The following is a 26,040-nucleotide window of genomic DNA, read 5'->3' as shown; positions in this document are numbered from 1 at the left end:
TCTGTTACATCATGATACAAACACTGTCTCTGGAACAAATCCAGAAACAAATCATAGTTTGTGAGTCACTTGGTATGGTTACTTCAGGTTTCTATGGCCCTCACCTGCTAACACAGAAATAGGAAAATGCATAGCGCCATTGAATGCAAATGAAGATGTCATGAATCAGCTGTCCAATCTTTTCTAAGTGGCCATAGTGGGCCCAGTGCCATTCAAAGCATAAAAAATTAGATGAATTCCTCCTGCTCCATGTCGGGCGATTCTTATCCTTGGCGTCATCCATTCAAATTTCACTCACTCACATTTCATCTGGTTTTATTTCTTACATGAGGCATAACTCATCTCTTTTAGATTAGCTTCTAGTTGGCGAAATGAGCCATAAATATCTTTTATGTTGTATTGGTGTGGAGTGCTTCCCCTTTTCCAACTGGCTGAATAATTCTTTCCCTTCTGTATGTTTTATTGTACAGCAGAGATGTGCCACCATCGGCTGTCTTCGGCTCTGTGTACCGCTGTTTGTCTAACAGATTTAGTAGAAAAGCGGGCCAGGCTTCCTTTCCTTCTGGGTAGATGGTATATGTCATAACTTGGTCTCGAAAACAAGATAAATGAACATAATTTTGATTAAATAAAACTTGTTCGTATATTAAGAAATCAAATGTATAGAATAAAATATAAAAGAAACAAAAATAAAGATGTCTTTTTCTAAGCCTTACAACATTTGTCACACAGTTCATTTTGTGGCCAGGAGCCCTTCATGTCCACCACCACTCCACTAAATCCTCAGCCCCCTAATCTCCCATAAACACTCCCTGACTGTGGAGCTTCCTTGGCATTGCCAGCATGTGTGTGCCAGCCTCATATACCCATTAGCACCGTTAAGCCTCTGCTTCTCACCCCCAGCCCCCTTTCCTCACAGCAAAGGTGAGTTTGTGCGATGATTACCTCACGTTGCACTATGGGTGGCGTTAATCCTCAACTCTGGCAAGAAATCTTTAAAAACGGAAAGTCCATCCCTATCAACCACATTCTTAAGTTGCTTGTCATTACCAAGAAAGGTTTGCATACTGCAGAAATTGAATTTCATTTGCTCTATACCCCTGTTTCATCACTCCCTCCTCCCCTCCATAACACCCCTTCACTTTTTTTTCGCCCATCTTCATTCCCTTGCTTTATTTGCACGTTCCTACTTCTCCCTCTCTAACCTCCTTTCTTCTGTCACCACACACACACACACACCACTCTGATTGTTTTCCCTCAATCACACAACAGCCTATATTCCAGTTAACCAGATCATGCCAATCCTTCCATAAATAGGAAAACTACAGTAAACAAAAATCAGAGGAGGTTGTTGCCAGTGCAATCAGGGTACATTTCTCCCCATTTCTTTTCAACTCCCCTCGCCGCCTGTGCTCTGAGCCTCTCATTCTCCCAGTACACTGCAGCTCCTCCTTCCACCTCTCTCATCAGCTGCCCCTCCCTCTTCCCCTCTCTGTCTCTGCTAGGTGCAGCATGTATGTGAGCGTGTGTGAGCCAGCAGAGCCGCCTGTGTGTTTACATGTCAGCCTATCAGTGCTGCCGGATTTAGCGCATCTGGAGAGGACGAAGGCATTTCTCAAATGCCCCTCAGACAAGGGATTCTCATCGCTGCATATATCCCTCTTTCCCATTTGAATCTAGCCTAGTCTTGAATCCTGCATCCCTGTCTCCATGCTTTCGGAGGCATTTTGAATTTCCTTGGCAACATGGAGCTGCCTGAATTAGAATTCTCTGCATGACAGTCCTGGTAAGTACTCTGTCTCTATGGTGGGCTTTGAGCACTGAGGCATTGGATCAGATTTATTATGGTGCAGTGGTGGGGCCAGGGGATCGCCAGGGAGCAAATTAATGTCAGGAATAAAATTGTGTATCGTAGGCAAATGGTAGGGATGGAAAGAGGGAGTATTATTCACTGAAGAGGGCTCCAGATCTTGTTTGTGCTTTGTCATCCAGATGGGTTTCATTTTGCTGTGTGCTGTTCAATCTGGGTCTGTAGTGTGTATGGAACACACACATAGGATGAGTGCATGCAATATCTGATTATACAGTATGTAAAAATGTCATGATGAATATATCAATACAGGTTAATACTGTAAATATGGTGTGTGTGTGTGTGTGTGTGTGTATGTGTGTGTGTGTGTGTGTGTGTGTGTGTGTGTGTGTGTGTGTGTGTGTGTGTGTGTGTGTGTGTGTGTGTGTGTGCATGGATGCATGCAAACACACCTATGTCCTGCCTTTTTATATCTCAGCTGAAGGTGTGAGGCTGAGCAGGAGAGTGTCTGTTTTGTGTTTCTTCCAGAGTGTTGTGCCCGGGTGGTTGTCGTTGCTTCCTAATCTGCCCTCATTAACATTCATGTTCCTCCAAATGCCAGTAAACTCATCTCGGCTCTCACTTATTCATTCTCAGCAGCCTTTTTGCTGTTGGCTGTGTCCTCTGGGTGTGAGGGATCCTATGCAGGTGTTTGATTTGCCACAGGTTAGACTGATAGGTGGCAGTGGTGGTGATGAGGAGGGGAAGAGAGGGGAGGGGGGGGGGTGGGTGTGGGGAATGATGCCCGATGATTCTTTATGCAGGCCAAATAATTGATCTCTCATAGTTTAATTTCTACTGCTTGTTATATTTGCATTTTTATAATTATGGCTGCAACGCTCCAGCAGGCAGACAGCGTTGAGGGGACTCTTCCTCTCTGTTTTTAACAGTGACAACCTCAGCGAGCCACAGACCCCTGACGCTCTTTGAGTGAAGGGTCTGCTCTTCACGTCAAGGCTTTATGAGCGAGACTTAAATTGGGGCCTTGTAATCAGGTTATGGCAGCTGATTAGAATCTTTTCTTCCCTTTTTTTTTTTGTAGTTATTAATGCGTGTCACCAAGCATGCACGTCTGCCGCTCCAGAGCACTCAATGCAATTTCAACAAACTGAAATGAGCGGAGCATGTTTATGACTGGAATTTCTGATTACATCTGGTGATCGGTGATTAAACCTAACCCATTGTTACTGGGCAAACTGTTTGAACAGAGACAGCAACAATATGTAGATTGTTCAGTTAGTCCTGTTTGCATGTCTTTCCAGTGTGTAGGAATGTAAATGCCATATCAGCACAACTTGTTAATTATACAATTCATGCACCATTTATGCGCATATTACGACAGAATATCAAGGCTGGAGGATATATTGCTGCTTTGCTTTTTTACGTCACACTTTACATTAGCACTCAGTCCAATGCAATTAACAAACTGGACTCCAACTAACCTTCCAGTCACAACCTTCTCCAACCTTTAAGCTCCATTAACCCAGAATACAATAGTGTATACAGCTCAGGGCGGGGATCTCTTTGTCTAGTAACGTTTTAATGTGTAAAGGTCCACTCCAAACCCAAATGTTGGTTAAAAGCATTGTGAGTGTTTTCCAACAGAAGTGTGCAGGTTTTTTTCCTTATTCATTAATTCATACAGCTTTACTGTTCAACTCCATCGAGCCTACATCCAAGAGCTATACTTATGGGAATAGCCCAGTGTAGTTAATCAAATTATTGTCAGAGTCAGTGTATAGCCGGAAATATGTTTTTGTCCAATTTCACTTTAAACTGTATGTCCCTTTTGCACTCAAGTTCCTAATTAAGAAAGTACTTTTCATTTATCAAGTATATAAAACAAATATCAATATCAAATCTTAATATCTGCTATGTTAACATGTCAAAGTTACCTACCTGCACACTGGGAGCAACAACAACAAAAAAAACATTCAATTGTCATGTTTATCCCCCCACAGATAAATATAAATCCAATATCCATACTTTATAGTTATTTTTTGGTCTGAATTTCTGTCTCTATGGCTGCTAAATGCAACTTTATGTTCACCAGCTAGTCATCAACTTTGTCTTTCTGCCCTGTGGTGCTGGGCAGGTCGACTACAGCGGGTTTATCAGGGTTCTTTGGTTGCATTTTTGTTTTTGTTTCTTGCAGAAAACAGCTGCCTGCTGTGGCTGAAAGTCATGCTAATGAGAGCGGCGAGACTGAAGCAGAACATTGAACTTGCAGGCTGTGAAAACCAAAACAGTGAGCTAAAACGCACAGCAGAGGGGAACTGCAGAGTAAAGTGATGAGTCTCTGCTGGTTCACCACTACAAACGTACATTGTTACATACAATTTGATCAATAGAGAAATATTTAGTTTAGAAGCTGTAATGATTACAATAGAGCAACGTGTGGAGTCCATTATATTTAACTTATAGCATGCAATTGCTTGTCTTTGGCAGAAAAACTGCTGCATATGTAAGTAGCCTAATGGATGAAATGGCAAACATACTTTAAGAATCTCTTTTTTAGTTAAAATGTATGTTTTCACTGTCCATGTAAAAGCCACAGTACCCCCCAGGCCTCTGAGACTGCTCAGTAGCAGAGTATCCAATAATATAGAGTTATGTGTGTGCTTGCAAGACTTCATGCTAATTTATTTGAATTACCTACAAACACTGAAGAAAAGAGACCTTGTAGAATCTATAGGATCCAGAGAGGTTCTTCCGTATATGCTCCTCACAGTGTGCAGCCTACTTGAAAAAATAATAAGCACAATGGAGTATGGATTGCTTCACTCCCAACATCTCAGGAAAAAAAGCTCAAAAAGGCTCATTTAACGAGCAGATACAGTACTATTCAAATATAACAACAGATATAGCAGATATAAATCATTTTAACAGTACGAGCAAGTCAATAAGTAATGCGAGTAAAATGATAAAGACAACGCACACATGTATACAACTGCGTTTCAGTCCAAACCAAACACAACAGCTAGACACAATCAAAGCAGTGCTGCTGCTCATATTTTCACAGTGCTTTGTTTCATGCTGTCCTATGCTTAATATTCTGTAACGTAGCGGTCTAAAGAACATTGAACAATAGCCAATTTTCTCACAGTAGGATCAAATGGGCATCATCAAAGCCAAGGTAATGTGTTTACACAAGGATGTTAAGTTTTTCCTTCCAGTTCAATTGGAATAGTAGTCAAGCTGACAAATCTGTGGGTAAACTCAAAGGAGACATATATACCAGTATATTGAATATAAAAGCAGAGTGTTTCGTCCCACAGTTAACCGAGTAACAATTAGACAGAGAAAGATCTCACTCCCATCTGAAGCCTTTGTCGGGCCTCTTATGGTTAATCATGTTTGATTTTGGGATCTAATTATAGCCCATTTTATTTACAGCTAAAATTAGGGCACTCCTGCACATAACAGTTCATTTGCGATGCCCCAGAAAGGAGCAATGTTTTAAAGTGGCCAGAAAACATTGAGGGTGTTACTATTAAAGCATTCTCTGAAACAAGATCCATCTGGAATCCAGATGCAGCCACATAATGGGTAACATCAGCCACCTTGAAAAGGAAACGGTGAGAGTGATTGTGGTGAAGACTGCCACGACCACGTGTTTGTAGAGAGTCTGCTGGATGGCGAGGTGACAGACGGAGCCAGATCTGTCACAGGATACTCAAATTTGCGTTCTACAAATGTATTCAGAAGGTCACAGTCCTGCTGCTCTGCCGCAGCCTTCCTCATTTAAATTTAATAATAACAGCTTTATGCAAAATATGAGACAGTCAGGGGCTGGAACGATTGACGACTGAGGGTGCCTCATGTTCATGCTCCGGGCTGGATTCAAGCTCCACCATGGCAGAGCCTACAATATCATTGCAAAGACTGTCTCTTCCCATTCATCTGTGCGCCTGTTCGTATCGCCCTTTTGGTTGGCGGGAATTTATAATATAACTGACATCAGTGGTCTGGTTCCTTTCATTAGAAAGGAAGAGCGTGATGGTTTATCGCCCTGTCTGTCTGTATTCTCCGAACTGTATGGACTGTGTCAGTGAGTAACTAAGCCTCTGGAATCTTAATGCCTTTTTTTTCTATTATCAACACCAAGGCTGAAGCATTCCTTCAAAAAAAACGGGGCAAATAACTTGAGTTTCCTTGTATCAGTGAAAAAAAAGGCACTTTAACTTCATATTTGTACTGTAACTGCTGATTATTGCCTCAATGATTTGGTGTGAAAATCTCTCAAAATCTCCCATTGTGCTTCCAATGAAGGGCTGTAAGAGGCTTGTCTGAGGTAAAATTGCCTTTAGCATGGCATTTAGCCCTTTCTTTTCAATTCCAGTCCAAAAACATCTTATATTCCCCGATGGTGAGTAGGGGATAAAGGTTTATGTAATTTCAAGCTTATCCTACTTGACTTTCAAGAGGAATGGGTGTTAATGAAGACAAGAGGCTCTTTTGTAGTATTACTGTTCGACTTTGTCAATGAACCAAGAAACAGATCCGCGTAGGAACACTAAGTAATAGGTTAAATATACTGCAAGATTCATCCTAGGCCATGTTCTTACAATATTTCAATGAGGAGTGAGATCATTTGGCTGCTATTACATACCTTGTCATGAATCTGACTGATGAGTCCAACAAGATGAAAACAGCTTTAATTACATCTTGATATAATAATAAATAATGAGGTAAGGTAAAAACATCTTTGGATGGCAAATAAAAACTCCATTAGGCAACATTTTCCTCATCAACACTAAATAAAATGACTGTGAAAGGGTTATTAGTGCTGCTGATTTCATAGAATGAATAGTCGGCAGCTCTGAGCAGCTTTCAGCCTCTTGCAGTTAATTGTTTTGGTTCACCGGCCCGTCTGGTTGAGTCCCTCTGGCTCACACTGACCCCCTATATGAAACGTGGGCAGCTGCTCCCAGCTCAAAAGCTTCTAGCTGAAAAGCTCCCACACACTGATTGTACACTACCTGCCCAGTGTGAAATAGTAGAGTAGGAGCCTGTATCTTTTGTAGAGTCAAGTGCCTCGTAGAGACAGCTGAACATCTAGTAACCCAAAGAGATGGGGTTTGCTTTCAGTATAGTTGTAAGACCAAAGGCTAAAATGAAATGACCATTTCTCACATGGCTGAGCAAACCGCCCCCAAGAATTTAAGAGTCAGAGTCCAACACATTAGTCACAGGAATGCCACATTACTTAAAGACTATGGCTTTGTTTTGAAGTCTACATTCTGGATCTTAAGCTCAAAATGATTTAATGCAGCCAATTTCTAAAACAAATCGGCAGAACTGTTTCCATTTGTTAATACAAAGAGTGCTGGAAAATACAATCTCAGAACTCTCACTTACAATCTGCAATGCTGTTTCTATCTGTTCTGTTCCTACACTCTAATCACATATAGATCCCTATGCTTGCACCGCTCAAGTGGGATTGTAAAAATATCCAGATTGTCTATATCAAACCCATCCTGGTCTCATTATTTTGCATTACACAGCATTGAAGTATTATTAAATGTATTATAAATCACCAAATCCAAACCAAATGATCTAAATCTTCAGGGTTTTTTAGAAATTATTCATCACAATGACAGTGATTGTGCCAGTCCACAGGTCCTGGAATATTTAAATTTCCTGAAAAAATGGTAGAAACTGATTGGCAGGCCGTACGAAAAAGTATAAATTAAGGCATGTTGATTCATAATATTGAAAGAACACTGTAAAATAGGTTGTTTTTGTGTATATACAGTACTATGCAAAAGTCTTAGGCAGGTGTAGAAAAAATTTGGTAAAATAGGAATGATTTCAAAAATAGAAACGTTTATGTACGTATTTATTTTCTATTAAGTTAGTGAACTGGCCTTCAAACCAGCATAAATTTTTCTAGCCATTTTTTCCACACCTGCCTAAGACTTTTGCACAGCACTGTATGTAATGTGTATTTCAAATAAAATAAGTCAAAAATAGACTCAAGTCCCACCAAAGCATGGAAACGAGATAAGGTCGTTTTTTTTTAAGATGGTTGGGTGGGTTGTCAACATGACGAACGAGAACAGTCTGTTCCAGGATCCTGTCCCTCCCCTCAAAGAGAGACACAGCCTCAGGGAGTGGCGAGGACCAGCCCTGGGTTGCTCCTGGGCCCCTCACCCCAGAGCCATGAGCCACTCACTCCAAATTGAATCCATCGGGTAGACTGCGCAGATTGAGTGCAAAAACGTTTCGGATTCATCATGAAAATGCAGCGTCCTCCTATCTCGCTCATAACAGCACAACGGGAAGCTACGGACTCGAAATCAAATATATTTCCACTCGCTATAGGCCTTTTCTCAGATAAAATAAAATCTTTTTTTCCCACTGCAGTGAATCCAGTAGCTGAGAGAGATTTAAATCTATCCACATTTTCATCAGAAAACAAAAACCATCATGATAAAGCTATATTCCTTATTAAATCTAATCAAACTATAGAAATCCTATAATGATGGCTTAACAATGCAAACAGGCAGACACATCTCTATAGGTCCAACCCCAACCCAATCTGAAAAATTCTGCATACTGGAACATTATGGAGTCGTGTTTATTGTGACTATTATTTTTAGAATTGCTTATGTCTATAGGAAAAAGCCATCTAAAACTTGAGGTCAGCATATTTGTGTCAAATGCAAGACAGCTACTTATTATTGCATTGACATATACCCAACAAACAATAAAGACCGTGAACTCCGAGGCACTCACAGTTCTGAGTGTATAGTAAAAAGCTTTTATTCAAGCATGGCGGACACCCACATGCTTCAGCAGGAGTCTTCTTCAGGGCGTGATACGTAGGTGTCAGCTCAGAACTCTGAGTGCTTAGGATTTCCCCTTTGTTTTTCTACATGCCTCCAGCGCTCCATTCCAAACAGCAACTTTTGTTTGCTGAGTGAGATGTTTTTAAATGAACTTTTTCTTTTACAAACACAGTATCTCGACAGCGTTCCAGCTGTTCGTTTCTGAGATGCTAACAGAGTTTATTGATTGTTCTTAAAGACAAAGACCATAAGGATTAGACATTTTAAAGTAGATGGATTAAGAGTCTTTGTCTGTATTGCAGAGGGTCCAAGCATGTGTGCTCTGTTTGCTTGTGGCCTACATCTTCTGACTATTTCTAAAAATCTGAGAATACACAATCCACAAATCACCATGATGAAAAATATGAAAGGTAGCCGTAAACATTAGGTGATGTTAATAAAGCATGATGTACTGGAGAAGAACTGTGTGAAGTGTTGCACTTTTTTTTGTTATTTGGAACCAAAAGTTGTCTTTGTTGCACCTATGAGCAGTGCAACAAAGTGTAGTTTGTAGTGCAAGTCTTTGCCTTTCTTCTTCCTGGGCTGGTTTTCTTTTATTTTCTTTAGCTTTCTGTGTGTGTGTGTGCTCCGTGTTTGTGGCTAGTAATGTGGCACCGGGTTTCATTTTGTACTTCTTTTCGCGGTGATCCACATGAGTTCTTTATCTCGTGCTGTAATCCGAGGGAATCACAGGGGGGCTTTTTCACAGCAGATATTCTGATATTTTGCAGCAGGAAAAGTTGTTGTCACATAAACAACGGATTCACAAAACTAGGACTCCAAAGCTAAAGCGGCTAAATAGAATTACTGTGATGCATCAAAAAGTCGTATGTGCAAAAAAACTTCTAAATGTATTAAAAAGAAATGACTGGAGCCAGCTGTTTTGGCAACCATGGTCCCCATGAACTGGTTTGGAGTGATTAAACCAGGCTAGGCAAAAAGTAATTTCTTGTTCATGCATGGCTAAAATCAAAAATCAGAAATACTTTATTCATCCCCGGGGGGAAATTGCTTTTTGTTACAGTTGCTACTGTATTAGAATAGAAAAAGAAGTGCTTCTGTTGATAAATAACAGGTAACAAGTAAAAAGCCCTCTACACTAAATTTACAACAACACGCAGTCATGGAAAAAATTAACACCCTTGTTTTCTTCAATTTCTTGTTCATTTTGATGCCTGGTACAACTAAAGCTAAATTTGTTTGGACAAATATAATGATAACAACAAAAATAGCCCATAAGAGTTTAATTTAAGAGCTGATATCTAGACATTTTCCATAGTTTTCGTGATAATGATTTTGGTTATTATCAAGAAAACCATGAAAAATGTCTAGATATCAGCTCTTAAATTAAACTCTTATGAGCTATTTCTGTTGTTATCATTCTATTTGTCCAAACAAATGTACCTTTAGTTGTACCAGGCATTTAAATTAACAGGAAATTGAAGAAAAAGGGTGGTCTAATTTTTTTTTCCATGAATGTAAATACAAATGCCAGTCTTAAGTAAATAAAGATATGTACAAATACAAATATAAAATGTAGAATACTTTGGAGGAAAATATATGTACAATACAATAAAATAGAAATATGAAAAGATATATAGATGTATGCAAATCCAAAATCAAGCCGTAAACGGAGTAGGAGAAGTAGAGCTTGTGAACTGGAAATAGCACACTTCACCTCAGCCATCGACAAGAGAAAAAGAGAGTTTTTTTTTTTTTTGTTGTTTTTTTTTAAATTGGGCAAGTTTTTATTGTTCTTTCACGTCAGCAAGTGTTGGCCATGTTTCATATTGTCGGAGATAAGGACAAATGAATGCAGTGATCTGGGAAGATGTCGATAGAAACAGCTGATCAGTCATGTGAGTTAAATGTTCAAGTGAGAAATTATTCTGCAAAGTTGTTTCCATATCCAACTAGCAGGATATTAATACATTTTGAACAAAGGCAAAACACGACTAGAGCGTAAACACTTTTGTTACTGAAAAGTTTTATTGAATTTTGCCTTTTCCTTTACACTTTTCTAATGAGACACTTTAAAATTTGCATAAGAATGTGTTTAAGGAAGCAAAGCTAATTGTCTCAGGCAACAAAAAAAAAAGAATCAGTGAATTGTTTTTTTGGTGCACAACAAAAGATGGAGGATCAAAGCTGATGAGTCTCGTCCACTGACCTCACAGCAGATGAGAGGAGCCTTCTGATCTTGAAGCTGGTTATTTCCAGATCAGTAGCACAGAGGTTGAACGTGTGAGAAGGATGCAGTTCCTACTGACTTGGTGTTAGCCAGCACCCTTGGGGTCCCTTTGAACATAGCACTGGTCCTGTGGAGGGGCATACACCAGTGTGCATGAGGCGGCATATACCCCCATGAACACTTCATTTTCAAAGGCACATATGCAGCAAGGTGAGCAGTGAAATGAGAAGCAGCGCTCTCTGTTAAAAAGCTCAAATTAATTATTGCTTTATTGTGCGAGAAACACCATGCAGAGAAAATGTATTTATGCAAGTTGAAAATCTAGCTTTTCGCATAAATGTACGAACAGTTTGCTTTTATTAGATTTGGGATTAAATAAATATCACATTACAATAAAGGCAGACGACCTGCTTGGCCAGCCTCCACAACTAGCAGCCATGATTCCTGACAAGCAGATGAATGCTGTGTTGCTTAGAGTGCAGTACAGGTACTTTGAGACAGACAGAGTCAAATGGACAGCCTAATGGAAACTGTTGTTTTCAGTTCCATTAAGCACAGTGATGTTTAGGTAGAGAGCAGGTTTCTGTGATCAACTACTCCATGTCCTCTGGCACCCTGAACACCATTAATCTACAGTGTCACCTGTCAAACTGAAAACTATCCCGTATGAATGCCAAAGCTTCAGTATCTGCCTGAATGTGTTGGATAAGTACCCTTTAGGCTTATTTTTAATCCACTCACAGACCTCTGCTCCTCTCTGGCTAATTCCTGGACACTTTTTTTTATAGTGTTTATGTCCAAGCAGCTGGTTGGTGAACACAGTAAGATCTGAAATCTGAGTCTCCTATACTTATCTTCTTTTGTGCCGATATAATATTAGGATTCTGGGGTCAGAGTTGTTTTCACAGAGCTTTGCACGCGCACACCTCGTAAGCTTCTGCTTCTTAAAAAGCCCGGAAAAATCATTTTGCAAAAACACTGCAGAAAGCTCATTTTAATGAAAAAATGATCTGAAAACTGGTGTAAATCTTTGGGACTCTGTGCAATTGTTTGGCTCCTGAACATGTATTATGCTGGATTATGTGGCATGTGGTGTTTTGAGAGGGCTTGTTTTGAAGTCGCTGTCGGAGAACTACAGTATGAGAATCCACTGTGCGTTATAATTTACTGCAGACGTGCAAACTACCACAGGTAATTAAATATTGTCTAACATTTTCAGTTTTGCACAATCCACTCCTTTAAAGAGAATATTCTGTGCGTTTACTTGTCCTGACCTGCACAGTGACCACGATCATCACCCAGACTTCTTAAATCTCTCTCGACACCGTCTCCTTCCAGAATAAGTATGGGTGCAGGTATGTTCTGTGCAGTAACTTCTGAGGCAAAAGTGTGTGCCTTTCTGGCTGAGAGCCCTGCTAGCTCTAGGATACTGCTGTCAAAAAAAGAAAGATTGTGAGTTTGCTGACCCCATGCAGGTGTGTTTCTGCATCTCAACAGGAGTAGTTCCCATGCACTGAACCATTTTGTCCTCCTCTAAGCATTTGATCCTGCCATGGTGGAGCATCAGGCCGTGCAGTTTCTTTTTAGGTTTGCAGGGGTTGTTACCTTTATCTCCGGCCTCCATGGAGGATTTGTTTTCATGGGATTTCACATATCTGACTGCTCATTCCTCTGGAGGACCTAGATTAGCTGTCTGTGTTTACCCAGCAAGTATTTACTGTAACATAATTATGTATATTTGCAATAGCACGACTGTTTGTAAGTTAAGATGCATCATGTCTAGATGTGCACATGCTGCAGATTTGGTCGGATGTAATAAACCCAATTTTGATTTAAATTAACTAAAATAAGAGATAATCAAAGTACGCTCTTTGTTTTGATATCACACACTGCACCACAGTTATGTAAAAGACACTTGTCCACTGTGATCTGCCACAAACATTGTCACTTTGCATCCCACAACTTTTTTGTTTGTATTTTGACTTTTTAATGTTTACTTTAAATTTGGCAGCTGAACACAAACACAGCAGTGGAAGCAATCTTTAGCTCCTAAATCCTATACGTATTTACGTGTTACTTTGTGGCTGTGGCTTCCTTTTTTTTTTGTTTGATTCATCCTCATTCTCTAAACAGTGGCAGAATAATGAAAGCTGATTAGGAAATGTTTACCACTCAACAACAAGCTAACAGAGGTGTTAATGAGCATGTTGTTCACAACTGAACTGAAGAAAGCAGAAGCTACAAGTACTGTAGAGAGTGAATTATTTCTGAACTGTCATAAACAAAAATTAAAAGGTAAGATAGGCACTTATTGATCCCCAGAGGGAAATTCAGGAAAGCATCACTGACTGAAGCGTGTGTTTAGGTATGAAAGAGAAATGATGGATTCTCTTGAGGAGACTGATACATATAAAAGTCACTCACGTTACTTCGCAGAGATTTAATGCTTATCTATAAGCCTTCAGGAAAAAGAAGCTCGACTCTGGTGTCATTTAATCACAATTACAAACACTGCAATAAAAGTTGGGTCACATATTAAATCTCAATAAGCAGCATTTGAAAGCTAAAAAAGGGAGAAAAAACAGACAAATTAACTGTGCCCAAACTGCCTGCACATCAATCAAAACAAAAAACTAAATTATTCAATACATCAAGGGAAACACTCTCAGAACTCAAGCTGCAATGATGATTCATGACAGCGGTCACAAGTTGAACGGATCCAGCAGGGACACGGCAAACATACAGTGTACAGTTTCTAAAAAATAATGTGGTGCAACTAATGACAAAGCTTTGTATTTGCAACTACAATTTACTTTAAAGCCTCTTTTTATGACCTACTTGTCTGCCTCCTCAATAATCTTACTTTTTAAAAGGGCCCTGTTCCCCTTTTAATGTAAACATCCCAATAGTCCTTCTAGCATTACGCTGCACAACAAGCATACTTAACAGTAACTAAAAACAACCGAAGGGCATGTATGCACTGATGCGTGTAGCTTATTTGTCTCCATCCTGCTTGCAGAAATTCAGTGACCCATTAGCAGTGCACACCTCTCTCTGGTTTGCCCCGTATCAAACCACAAGGCATCATAAGAGAGGAGATTCAAGGCTACGAGAGACTAATGGTGAGCTGAGACATGCTTTTGAGAGAAGACTGTGACAGGGTGAGAGGTCCGCGGAGAAAATGCAAGCAGTCATAGAAGGGCAGGAGAGAAAAGGCTTGTCCAGCCATATTCCCCCCCTGCACAGTGGCATCAAAAAGAGGAATGGAAGGAATCAGGGTGGGGACAAAGGATATGTGGAGTGACAGATCAAGTTACTTTTTCTCAGGCTGGTTTCTCCTTTCAAAAACAACCATATAGGGTGTTTGTACAGGCAGCAAAATACAACTCACATTTACGTTTTAAACTCTCTTTCGCCACAATTTTGCTGACGTACTAGTAATGACTGACCGCGATGTGGGATTTCAATGGTCACACTCAGGGCGCTAGGAATAGGTGGTGGATGGGTCGAACGGACAACAGATTTTCCCCCAGGAGAACGGGGTTCGTGTCACTGGGTGAAAACAAAAGTAAACAACTTTTTACGTAACTTTGTTTTTTACGTAACTTTTGTGGCTCGCGTCACTATCATAACTACTTCACTTCCAGCATTTACATACATTTATTTACTGTTTAAACTGTCTTTTATAGCTGGGGATGGGCGTTTGGAAGAAACCTGCTTAGTAGATTATCTATAAAATTAACGATCAATTAATCAATTAATCGCTGCATGCATACATGGGCAAAATTAAAGATATATATACAGTACTATGCAAAAGCCTGTTTGTTCAACTTTCAGTTTGCAAACTTTAACTTTATCCAACTTGATTCTCAGCTCATTGGCTTATTGACGTACGGCTTCAGAACTGAACGATCGACCGTGTTTCAGCTCAGTGAGTAGCCTACCGATATGCAGTCATAAATAAAATTTAAATAAAATAATCATTCGAAATACAATAGGGACCTCGCAGGTCGTTGCCTGCTCGGGCCCTAAAAAATAATCAATAAAATTCCATATGATCGAACAAATTCTTAACAATCAATCAATTATCAATGAATTAATCCCATCCCTATTCATAATGCCTTGCAAGGGAGTTTTTTGCCCTAAACCTAGACCAGTGGTTTTGCAGCCTCACTGAAACTGCAGATTTTTTTACAACTGCGAACCGTACGTGTATGTATAATGACGTATGTGCTATTTTGAGAATGCTCCACTGTACTGTGAGCTGCAAAACGCACATTTTGACAAATGCTCATATGAGTCGTTATGTGTGGTGTAGACAAATGGTCAATTCTGTCATTTAGGCTGGAGATCTTGGTGTATTTTCTTCTCAAAAAAAAAAAATACTTCAAACCACACTAAATTCAGTGTATATAAGGCAGTAATTGAGTGTTTTCTTTTCAGAAATTCAGCTCAAGGTCAAAACAAAGTGGTGATACAGTGAGCAGATCTGAAGCAGAAGTAAGGCCAGATTACACAGATAGTACCCCTGCCTTTACTACACTCTGAATCATAAATCATGCATGGTACTCTGGTAAGAAAATCAGCACTGCATTTACATTTGCTTGTCTTCGATTAGCAAGGACATCAGTGAGCCTCATCTCCATTCATACGCCTGACTTGACAAGATAAAAATCACATTCTGTGTTAAACAGATAAACATGTCAGCCGTTTTCTGCATTGAGTATCTTCGTGATATTTCCTTTCACTCCGAGGTTTAGCATATGTCACAATGGATCAAAGTTAAACGTGTGCTTGTCTGTTTTAGAGATCTTTCACCATCCCACTGGACAAGTCTTATGCCATCCATCTGCAAATTCACATAATTAGTGAGAGGCAGAACAGAGTGGGAGGTCACAGAGGAGCAACGGATAGACACTTTAGATTCCACTCTGACAGTCTCCTTTTTACAATGCTCTATGCACGCTGGACTGACGCCTGACGGCTCTGACATATGCAGCCCACAGAAATTAACAGTTGTGCAGGAAGTGAAAGTGGAAGCTACAATTACTATTGCATCGGATCTACTCAGACTGCAATCCAAGCCTGCTTTAGTCACATGACTTTAATACACTGAGAGTGATGTTTAATCTGTGTTGGCGCAATAAAAGCACGATCAGTCTATCGAGTTTGAGATTTTTTTTTTTGCTTCTAACGCTACAAAAGCGTGGTAGACAGCCAAAGAGGTTCTAAAAAGCACTACACCAATAATTTGAAGCACTCTTACCAAAACACTTTTGCGGTAAGTGAACAAGTTTCAGACTGAACACATAGAGCCTATTAAGCTCCCACATATGACAACATGATGGATATTCGGACAGAGACTGTATTACCCTCTCATGAAGTCCCCTTTGAAATTTAAAAGATATATTTCTTTGCATCACTGTTTCACAATAACATGGAATGGAATGCCCCTATCATGAAGCAATACAGACAATTATTAGTCAGATAACACTGATGTTTTACTTTGCTTCTTAGGACTATTCAAGACAACTTTGTTCAGATAAAATTGCTAAAGTAAAAGCACATCACGGTGTAATTTCTCTCGCTTTGCATGAGGCTCTTCTACGAGTTTGTCCTACAGATATAGCTGGGACTTAAACCGCATGATTGATGTGAGAAGTAGAGCTTGAAGGTTTTAGCAAGTTAAAGTTCCCCTGACTCGAAATCAAATAGGGGTTTAAAGTCCTCTGACAATCTCCTTCTCTCCATTTATCACCGGTTGGCAGCAATCTCTTTTTTATATCACGGCAAGGTCAACAGCTCAGTGGTGGCATGGGATGTGTTAAGTTTGCAAATATTTCAGGGAGCCATTTAAGGATATACCATGGCAGTTTTGGCTGCTAATTTAAAAAACTGTTTGTATGAGGGGAGACGATGTGTCATTGTTATTGGCAGTAATCGTTTCCAGCATATTCAGGAGTCGGAAGCACAGCAGGGTGGTTGTATTGTGTGACCAAGCCCTTTTATTGATTGGCTGTTTTCATTACTTGAAGTCACCATAATGAAATGTTATGCAAGGAAAGGCTTTTATCTTTGTTAAGGTGGACAGATAAAAGAGAAATCGTGATTTCCACTGACTTTGCACAACTTCTGAAAATAGATTTTTCAAAAGGCTTTATATTGTGAGAAATGTATTCAGTCCATACTGCAGGTTATGTAGAAGTGGATCTAGGGAGGACTCATTAGTTTCATATAATGGTTATTACCATGAACATTTTGAATTGCAAAACAATAGTTTATGAAACTGGTAAGGTATGTTAGAAACCTTTTTTTCCAATCAAATGAAAGTATTTCAATGGTATTTCAAATATTTTTTTATAAAAAGGCAAGGGAAGCATTTTAGGAAAACAATTACACAACACTACAATACAATACAATATAGTTACAGTGGTGGAATGTAACATTTAAGTAAGTACATTTACTGAAGTGCTGTACTTAAGTAGAATTTTGAGGCACTTGAGTATTTCCATTTTATTTAACTTTATACTTCTACTCCATTACATTTACATAAATACATCAATAATAATAATAATAATAATAATAATAAATCAATAATAATCCAGTAATGTATTAATAGTATGTATTTGGAATATAATTTATCTGAGCGGGTCCATTCTGCATAACGAGTACTTTTACTTTTGATACTTTTAGTACATTTTGATGCTGATACTTTTGTACTTTTACTTGAGTAAGTTTTGAATGCAGGACTTTTACTTGTAGTGGAGTGATTTACTTACTTTTTCCACCACTGCCTAGTTATTTTCATACATATGGACAGGCAGATCAAACCATACCTGTCTACACAGGGAAACCTTACAAGTAAACAGACATACCTTTTGTTTTTGCGTTCAAAAGAAAAGTCCATTTACTAATATCAAAATTTGGCAAGAAGCCAGAATGGAACCCTGATTTGGGGCATTTTTTCTCTTAGTAACTAATGACAGGCATCCTTTTATTCCTCTGTTAAGAAAATGCATCTTCATTGTTCAAAATTGTCTTTTAGAGCCATTTGCGTTTGTCATTCCTCTTTACCAACATCTTTTTCTTCCATGTCTCTGCAGGTAAGCAGTAGGATGGTGTTCGGGGAGGCAGGGGGGCACAGCTACTTGGTGGCATGCTGGCAGCCCATCCTGATCCTCATGCTCGGCACCGTCCTCTCCGGATCCACCACCGGTTGCCCCTCACGATGTGACTGCAACGGTCAGGAGCGCTCAGTCGTGTGCCACCGACGGCGACTGGCGGCTCTACCCGAGGGCATACCCACCGAGACGAAGCTGCTGGACCTCAGCAAGAACCGGCTGAAAACTCTGGGGCCCGAGGAGTTCATTAATTACCCTCAGCTGGAGGAGCTGCAGCTTAATGAAAACACAATTTCATCCATTGAGCCTGGGGCTTTCAGCAACCTTATGAACCTTCGAACTCTAGGTTTGCGCAGCAACCAGCTGAAGCTCATTCAGCTCGGGGTGTTCACAGGCCTCACCAACCTCACCCAACTGGATATTAGTGAGAACAAAATTGTCATTCTGCTTGACTATATGTTCCAGGAGCTGTACAACCTCAGGGCTCTGGAGGTTGGAGACAATGACCTGGTATTCATCTCACCCCGATCATTTCATGGCCTCAGCAACCTTGAAAGCCTCAACATTGAGGGATGCAATCTGGCCTCAGTGCCCACTGATGCCCTCAGCCATCTGCATAACCTGTTGTCACTTCGATTACGCTATCTTAACGTCACTGTCATGAGGGATTACTCCTTTAAGAGGCTGTATCGGCTCAGAGTGCTGGAGATTTCTCAAATGCCTGCCCTGGATACCATGACTCCAAAATGCTTGTTTGGACTCAACCTCACAGCACTGTCCGTCACAAACTGTAATCTTACTGTCATCCCCTACCAAGCCATCAGTCACCTAAGATATCTCCGCTTTTTGAATCTCTCTTTCAATCCAATTCATACTGTGGAAGGGAACCAACTGTTCAATCTGCAGAAGCTCCAGGCGTTTCATTTGGCTGGTGGGAGATTAGCTGCCGTTGAGCCCTACTCTTTCAGAGGACTTAACCACCTTCGTGTACTCAATGTATCCAGCAATAGCCTGAACACCCTGGAGGAGTCAGTCTTCCACTCAGTGGGAAACCTGGAGACTCTGGCTTTGTACGACAACCCGCTGGCCTGCGACTGCCGCTTGCTCTGGGTCTTCCGCCGGCGGTGGAGACTCAACTTCAACAGGCAACAACCCATGTGTGCTTCACCTGAGATAGTTCAAGGGAAAGAGTTCAAGGACTTCCCCGACATTCTCCCTTCTGATTATTTCATCTGCCAGAAATCAAAGATCATGGATTATAAGGTTCAAGAAAGCCATGTAGATGAAGGAACCACAGTTCATTTCACTTGCCAAGCTGAGGGTGATCCGCTCCCTGTGATAATATGGCTATCCCCAAAGAAGGAATACATCACAACCAAAACTGTGGGTTCAAGACTTTCTGTGTCTAATGAGGGCACATTGGAGGTGCGTTACGCTCAAATCCAAGACAACGGCACCTACTTGTGCATTGCGAGCAATGCAGCAGGCAATGACACCAAAGCTGCTCACCTTTTTGTGCATAGTTACTCCCCTAATTGGCCCCACCAGCCAAACAAGACATTTGCCTTCATTTCCAACCAGCCCAGCGATGAAGGTGCTAATGTGACCCGGGCCACAGTTCCATTTCCATTTGATGTAAAGACACTTATCATTGCAACCACCATGGGATTTATCTCTTTCCTCGGAGTTGTCCTCTTCTGTCTTGTAATATTATTTCTCTGGAGTCGAGGGAAAGACAATACCAAGTCAAGTATAGAGGTTGAATATGTGCCACGTAAAGAGGAACCAGAGGAGGCCAGTCCAACTGAGGCTCCCATACAATTCAACATGAAAATCATGTGAACTTCAAATGGAGGCCATGTAAGCTTACAAACTGCAGTCGAGATGCATACTATCTTCGCTTCGAATATGTACTCAGTTTATGAGCGATAGAAATTGCACAGCAGCAAACGCATCTTGACACTATACCCTTGACTTTTTTTTTCCTTTTTTTTTTTACTTCAGGGACTGAATCTTTAAAAAGTAAGATGTTGAATTTAAAATATTCAAATTTCTGTAAATTTGTATTGGCAATCAGTATGTTAACATGCACTCAAAACTCCAATAACTGCGTGAAACCAAATTAAGGAAATGCTTTGAATGAAGGACATGGATCACAGTAGATGAATTTCCAAAAATAAACAGAGTTTATATGTTCGGTTGATTATCGTCTGGCAGGATGTGAAAATGAGTCTGCAGTCATGAGCACAACATAAAAGAAACTATCCTGTTCGGGTTTTGTTGCTGTCTTTTGCTTTGATTGATGTACAAAGCACAATAACCCATTATTAGAACCTAAGTTCTGCTGCTCGAAATGCTTAGTTGAAAGAAATTCCACTATTGTCCCATCACACGCAATTGACAAGTCTGACATGAGTTAAAGGTATTTTTAGATGAATAGAAAAATACAGAATATAGTCATATTTTGAGAGACTAAAGAAACTTTTATGAAATAACTCATTAAATTACAAAAGACCAACTTTAAATGTTGCGATTTTGCAAAATACAATAACAGAATTTACAGATAAAGTAATATTTTTGAAAGGTCTTAATATTTGGAGAAGGAAGTTGTTGAGAGAATGTCATGTTGGAAAGAACTCGCTTTTTTGGATTGCCTGTCTTAAAAATTAAAATTTTAATATGATGAATAAATTGGTGGATGGGACACAGAGGAGTCAGTGAACCTTATGACCCTTTGTTAGTCAGAGAGCAGAGGCCTTTAACATCATTAAATTGTGTTTTGATGTTTTCTCTGCACACTTTGGCACTGCTGCGTGGAAGAAAAGACAAGCAATTTTATCATCTGGGGTTCAATTATACTGTGTGTATCAGTTATAATAACTGTGTTATTTCCTTAATCTGGTATCATTCAAATGTGCATGTTAACACACTGAAAAAAAGAGAAAAAAAAAAGCCAGTCCTACAGTATGTGCTCCTTTCTGCCAACAAAGGACGTTTGTCATTAAATGTATTAACATGTTCAGCTATACATATTTTTTCTGTATTTTATTCTTTCCTTGTACATTATGCTATGGCACAATAGTAATGCTTTTAATGGCTGTGAGTTCTGAACATATTACAATCTGAAGAGCAGATAAATATTCATGTTTTTTGACGTGACCAAACCAAAAGAGAGTGTTACAGCGTTTCAGAGAGCCCCTGAAAATCATCTGATTAACAATTTATCATCGAGTGTAACAAAGTTAAATTTGTTTACCCATTCTGGCAGCTCAATAAGTGCGAGCGCTCTGTCCTGAGGTTATATTGTCACCGGTGTATCTCAAAAATGCTGACATTATTAATTTGTTGCCTTAAGTAACCCATTTTCCAGCTTTCAGCTGAGCAATACCCAATATTATGCGTAAAATGGAGTTTTATGCCTCATAAGGATTTTATGTTGTCTAATTAATTTCACAGTCAAGGTCTGCTCTGAAGATAATGTGTTCATTAACTCTTAAAATACTTGTTTAAAAAGGGATGGGCAGATGGAAATTCTATTAAAATAAATAACATTTTATACTACGGGGTGCCTATTTTATGCTAATCTACTATAAAAATGAATGCGAAGACACATTTTTCATCTGTAAAAGAGGTGATCTCCTGTGCTGCGTTGCTTTACTTAAGAGGTACAAAGTGAAGCGCACTTCACTGAATACCCCTTAAATACTCTCACTGCAGTCTTTTAATGTTGGTACTTGCCATTATGGTCATAAAATCTCACATAGTGCATTCAAAACTGGTGGTGATGTTATAGCATATTCCCACAGATGCAAGTGGCGAGTGAGATCATGCATGGTTTCCGGTTTCTACTGTCACACCTGGCTCAGTTTTCATCAGTCTGAGCTGCATATTGTGAGCTTCAGTTGTCCTTTAAGCTCAACACAAATAACATTTCTTAATAACCACAATCAGAGAGTTAGGTGATGCAATTCCTAGGTCGTGCTCCTAAATGGCTGGTTGTAGTGACAACAGATGCTCAAAACAGAAAAGTATCATTCAACTGTCAGCTTGACACTGGGGACACAACGTTACACTGAAAGCTTGGAGGCATAAAGACGCCTGGTTTTGTTTTAACGCAGCAACTGTCAGCTTGATCAAGATCACAAGGACATCAAAAGCAGATTTTTTTTTTTTTTGCCTGTGGACAGGTTTGTATAAACACATCTGTTTTCTTTTTAAATACATGAATTAAACATGAACTCATGTGACACTAAAGGAAAAATGTAAAGGGTTAAGGCAGGTGATGGTGGAGAAAGTACAAAACGGAAACTAACTCCAAGAATATAGTCAGTAAATCCAACCCAGTCGCCAGAATGAATGTTGGATTTGTACATTTCTGCAAAGCACAGATAATGTTAAATATCTACAGTGCACATACAGTCATGGAAAAGATTAATGGACTATTGTTTTCTTCAATTTCTTGATCATTTTAATGCCTGGTACAACTAAAGGTACATTTGTTTGGACAAATATAATGATAACAACAAAAATAGCTCATCAGACATTTTCCATGGTTTTCTTGATAATGATTTTGTGATGATGATTATCAAGAAACCCATGGAAGTGTCTAGATATCAGCTCTTAAATTAAACTCTTATGAGCTATTTTTGTTGTCTTCATTACCTTAAGTTGTACCAGGCATTAAAATTAACAAGAAATTAGAGAAAACAAGGGTGGTCTAATATTTTTTTCCATGACTGTATATTGACTGTGAACGTTTGAATGATGTCCTCATTGTGACATGTGACTACTGTCGCTCAAATGGTGCTGCAAACATGTGACGACTGCAACACGTTGCTGATTGATGAGGCGCCACGGTGTCACTATCAGTCACGTAAGACCTCATGGCGAGCAAGGGGACCCCAATTTTAGATGTTCGCTGAAGTTACCATATACAATTCTCTGCCAAATAAAGGGTTAAAGTTAGTTAAGAAATAACAGGATCAGGCTTACAAAAAACACTTGATTCCAGATAAAAATTCCAACAGCGGGTTACAAAACCACTACGAGATGTGAACACCGATCTCCTGCTTCATAATCCTGGTTCTGTTGGTCCTATCCACCTCCTCTCACCCACCTGAACCTATGCTGCTATAAACAACATATTGCTTTGCTGCAACGACATAAAAACAGCTAAATGTATCCAAGGTATGTGCAATGTAGGTTTGCAGAAATGCACAATGGCAACATTTTTGGCTGGCAACTGGGCTGGAAAATCAGGAAGAAAGGAAGTGATCTCTGACTTTGGGATTTTGATTACAGTAACAAATGATTGTGTATTAAATAAGGCCTAGGCTGCCCCTAGTGGCAGTGTTACATGTTAGGAAAGACACCGACTGCATCCATTCTGAGATAAAGTTACTCCATGAAATAGAGTGTTGACAAACTGCACTGTATTTATCAGCATACCGACAACATGCAGATGTGATTTGAATAGCACAGAAGCATTCCTCTATAAAAGTTCTGATTAGTTTCATTCTAACACTACATCATGAACGTGCTTCCTAGCACTTGTTTTGAGATGAAAAAGTGACCAAATGTTGTTTTTTTCTTCATGTATCAGCTAAGCAACTCGCCTCACATTTCTGAGAATAAGCCTTTTGCCATGCTCCAGAGAACTCGCCGGAAACCTGTTGCGTCTGGGTTTTATGCTCAGACGGATAGAGCAATAAAGATAGCAATAACTATAACACTCGTAAAAGCAAGAAAGCATGAAGGCAAGAAGAGCATCATTGACAATAGCAAGACACAGCAACAAAACTAGTTTATGTTGGGAGGCTTTTTGCCTTCCTAAAACTGGAAAAAATATCTTCCTTTCTTCCTCTATGATGCTGTAAGACTGGTTTAAAACAGTATGTTTATGATACCCCCAATTTGCATTATTTATGATGGCTGACACCATAACTGGCTATCTTCTAGGAATGATGAAAATTTTATTCCACCACCCAGAAACCTGCACTTGAAACTTGACAGCTACTGGAGGCTCTCCAATGCAGAAGATATTTTGTATAAAGAGCGTTTAAAGGACAACATTATATTCATACCTCAATTTCAAGCAAGAGACACACTTTATAGAATTACAGCTGCACTCTGGGCTCATAAAAAGACAAGCAGTAAGCAGCCAGACATTACCGAGCCACGTAATCACTGAAACTTTGAAAATCGATTCTGTAATGAAAGCAGTGCAGAGAAGCTGGGAAAAGTAGGCTGATATGGATGAATGAAGCGTGTTTATTCTTCATCGATAATAAGCAACTTATTGGCAGCACACATACACACAAACTGGAGCCGAGCCACAGCTTGTTTGAGGACAAGCAGAAAATTGTTGTTGTTGAAAAAGCCAGTATTCTTTTTTAAATGAAAAAGCTGTCGGCTTTGTCGATCTTCCAAGTTTGATTAAGTAATGCCCTGGTTTTAAAAATTTGAGTCATAATGTTTTGAATTCGTTTGGACCAACCTGATGAACAGTTTTAGAGCTGAGAAAGCAATTTGTCTTCTGATGTATTCTGGCCATCAAGAAGAGCAACAGTTACGTAAAAGAAAAAGAAAAATTGGAATATTTTCACCGTAGCTTGTAGGCGAGCAGATTAAGATTAATAACACAGCCAAGAAATAACCAAAGGGGAGAAAACGAAAAGGCACTTCACGAGTAAATAATGAAGCAGGAGAAGTACACACGCCCAAGGACCGAACATTTTTCCTTGACAGGTGTGATGGGAGCTACATCTTGGGGTTATTATGAGCTGTCAACAATTTAAAATCAATTTGAAAGAGTGCATTGGTAACACAAGGCCTTAAGACCTTAAGTCAACCATTCAAAATCTCATCTTTTGATCAATTGGATATCTACCTGCCACTTCATTTGTGAAAGAGGAGTTATTTGTTATTCATCGTGACGAAGGAATCAGTCAGGCCGCAAGTGGATTTCCTTTCCAAGGTGGTTTATTGGCAACGCGCTGGACAGGCACAAGAGGAACAAAGGATCAGTCTGCGTCTGCCTTGATGAACAGAAAACAAAAGCCCAGCACAGAAAAAGTCCAACATGAAAAGTGGGTCCGTCCTGTCATGAGTTTCCAGCTATACAGAAATAGGACACAGCATCGGCCAAGTCCAAGATCATATACAATCATAATTCTCCAGATACAAACAAAGAGGAGGATTCAGATTAGTGTCAGCAAAGAGAAAATATTATAAGAATACAAGAGTATGTTAAATATAACTGATTTCAATGAATAAAATACCATGGTGTCTTAATCAAAATCCATATAACACTTTATACTTATTCACTTACAGTACAACAAGCCACATGTGTCTTCATTAGTCAGATGATAAATGTAATTTGCATCTCCTTATGCTCGGGGGGTGGCTGTGGCTTAAGAGAGAGAGAGGGCGGGTCATCCTTTAATCACAAGGTTGATGGTCCTCGAGCAAGACACTGAACCCCAAGTTGCTTGTTACAGGCAGGCCACCGCCCTGCATGGAACGTGTGTGCAAATCGCGAAGCACTTTGTCCGTTAAGGCAGACAGGTGCTGCATAAATGGAGTCAATTTATCATTTAGATGCAAACCTGGATGGGCCGGAACATACTCCTGCCAACACGGTGGGAGTAATGCACTGAAAACTGTTTGCAAAGAACTGAAGATGTCAAGAGAAGCGGCAATGCTTATCCATCCGGCGATAGCTTCACAGATCTACAGTTACCTTCTGGACACGACCACCAACCAACCACTAACTATACACCTCTATAAACAGATATCTGTAAAGGAATGCAGATCTGTAGGCAAGTTGTTGGTGTTCGAAACATTCTGATTTGATTTAGAAGTACTTTGTGGTGTAAGTAGAATTGACCAATCATGTTTGAGTTGAATACAGGAAAATAGCCCATGTGGGGTGCAAATGAGGTAGAACGCATTGACCAAATAAGTAAGTAATCTTGGAACCTATCAGGTATCATCCAATTAGACCTGTCAAGATATATTCGCGATATTATCAATATTATTGTTGAT

General features: G+C 39.7%; 1 protein-coding gene across 1 annotated transcript; it reads left to right on the top strand.

Moving 5' to 3' along the window:
* The first annotated feature begins 1,503 nt into the window (after positions 1–1,503).
* Positions 1,504–21,555, top strand: lingo1b (leucine rich repeat and Ig domain containing 1b). Its single transcript, XM_059347551.1, has 2 exons — positions 1,504–1,786; positions 17,977–21,555. The coding sequence occupies exons 1-2, from the start codon at positions 1,775–1,777 to the stop codon at positions 19,834–19,836; spliced, it is 1,872 nt and encodes a 623-aa protein (XP_059203534.1). The 5' UTR covers positions 1,504–1,774; the 3' UTR covers positions 19,837–21,555.
* Positions 21,556–26,040: the final 4,485 nt, after the last annotated feature.

Source organism: Centropristis striata, chromosome 2 (genome assembly GCF_030273125.1).
Source record: "Centropristis striata isolate RG_2023a ecotype Rhode Island chromosome 2, C.striata_1.0, whole genome shotgun sequence".
Taxonomy (NCBI): Eukaryota; Metazoa; Chordata; class Actinopteri; order Perciformes; family Serranidae; genus Centropristis; species Centropristis striata.
The sequence above is the reverse complement of the archived record's forward strand: the minus strand, read 5'-3'. Positions and strand labels throughout refer to the sequence as shown.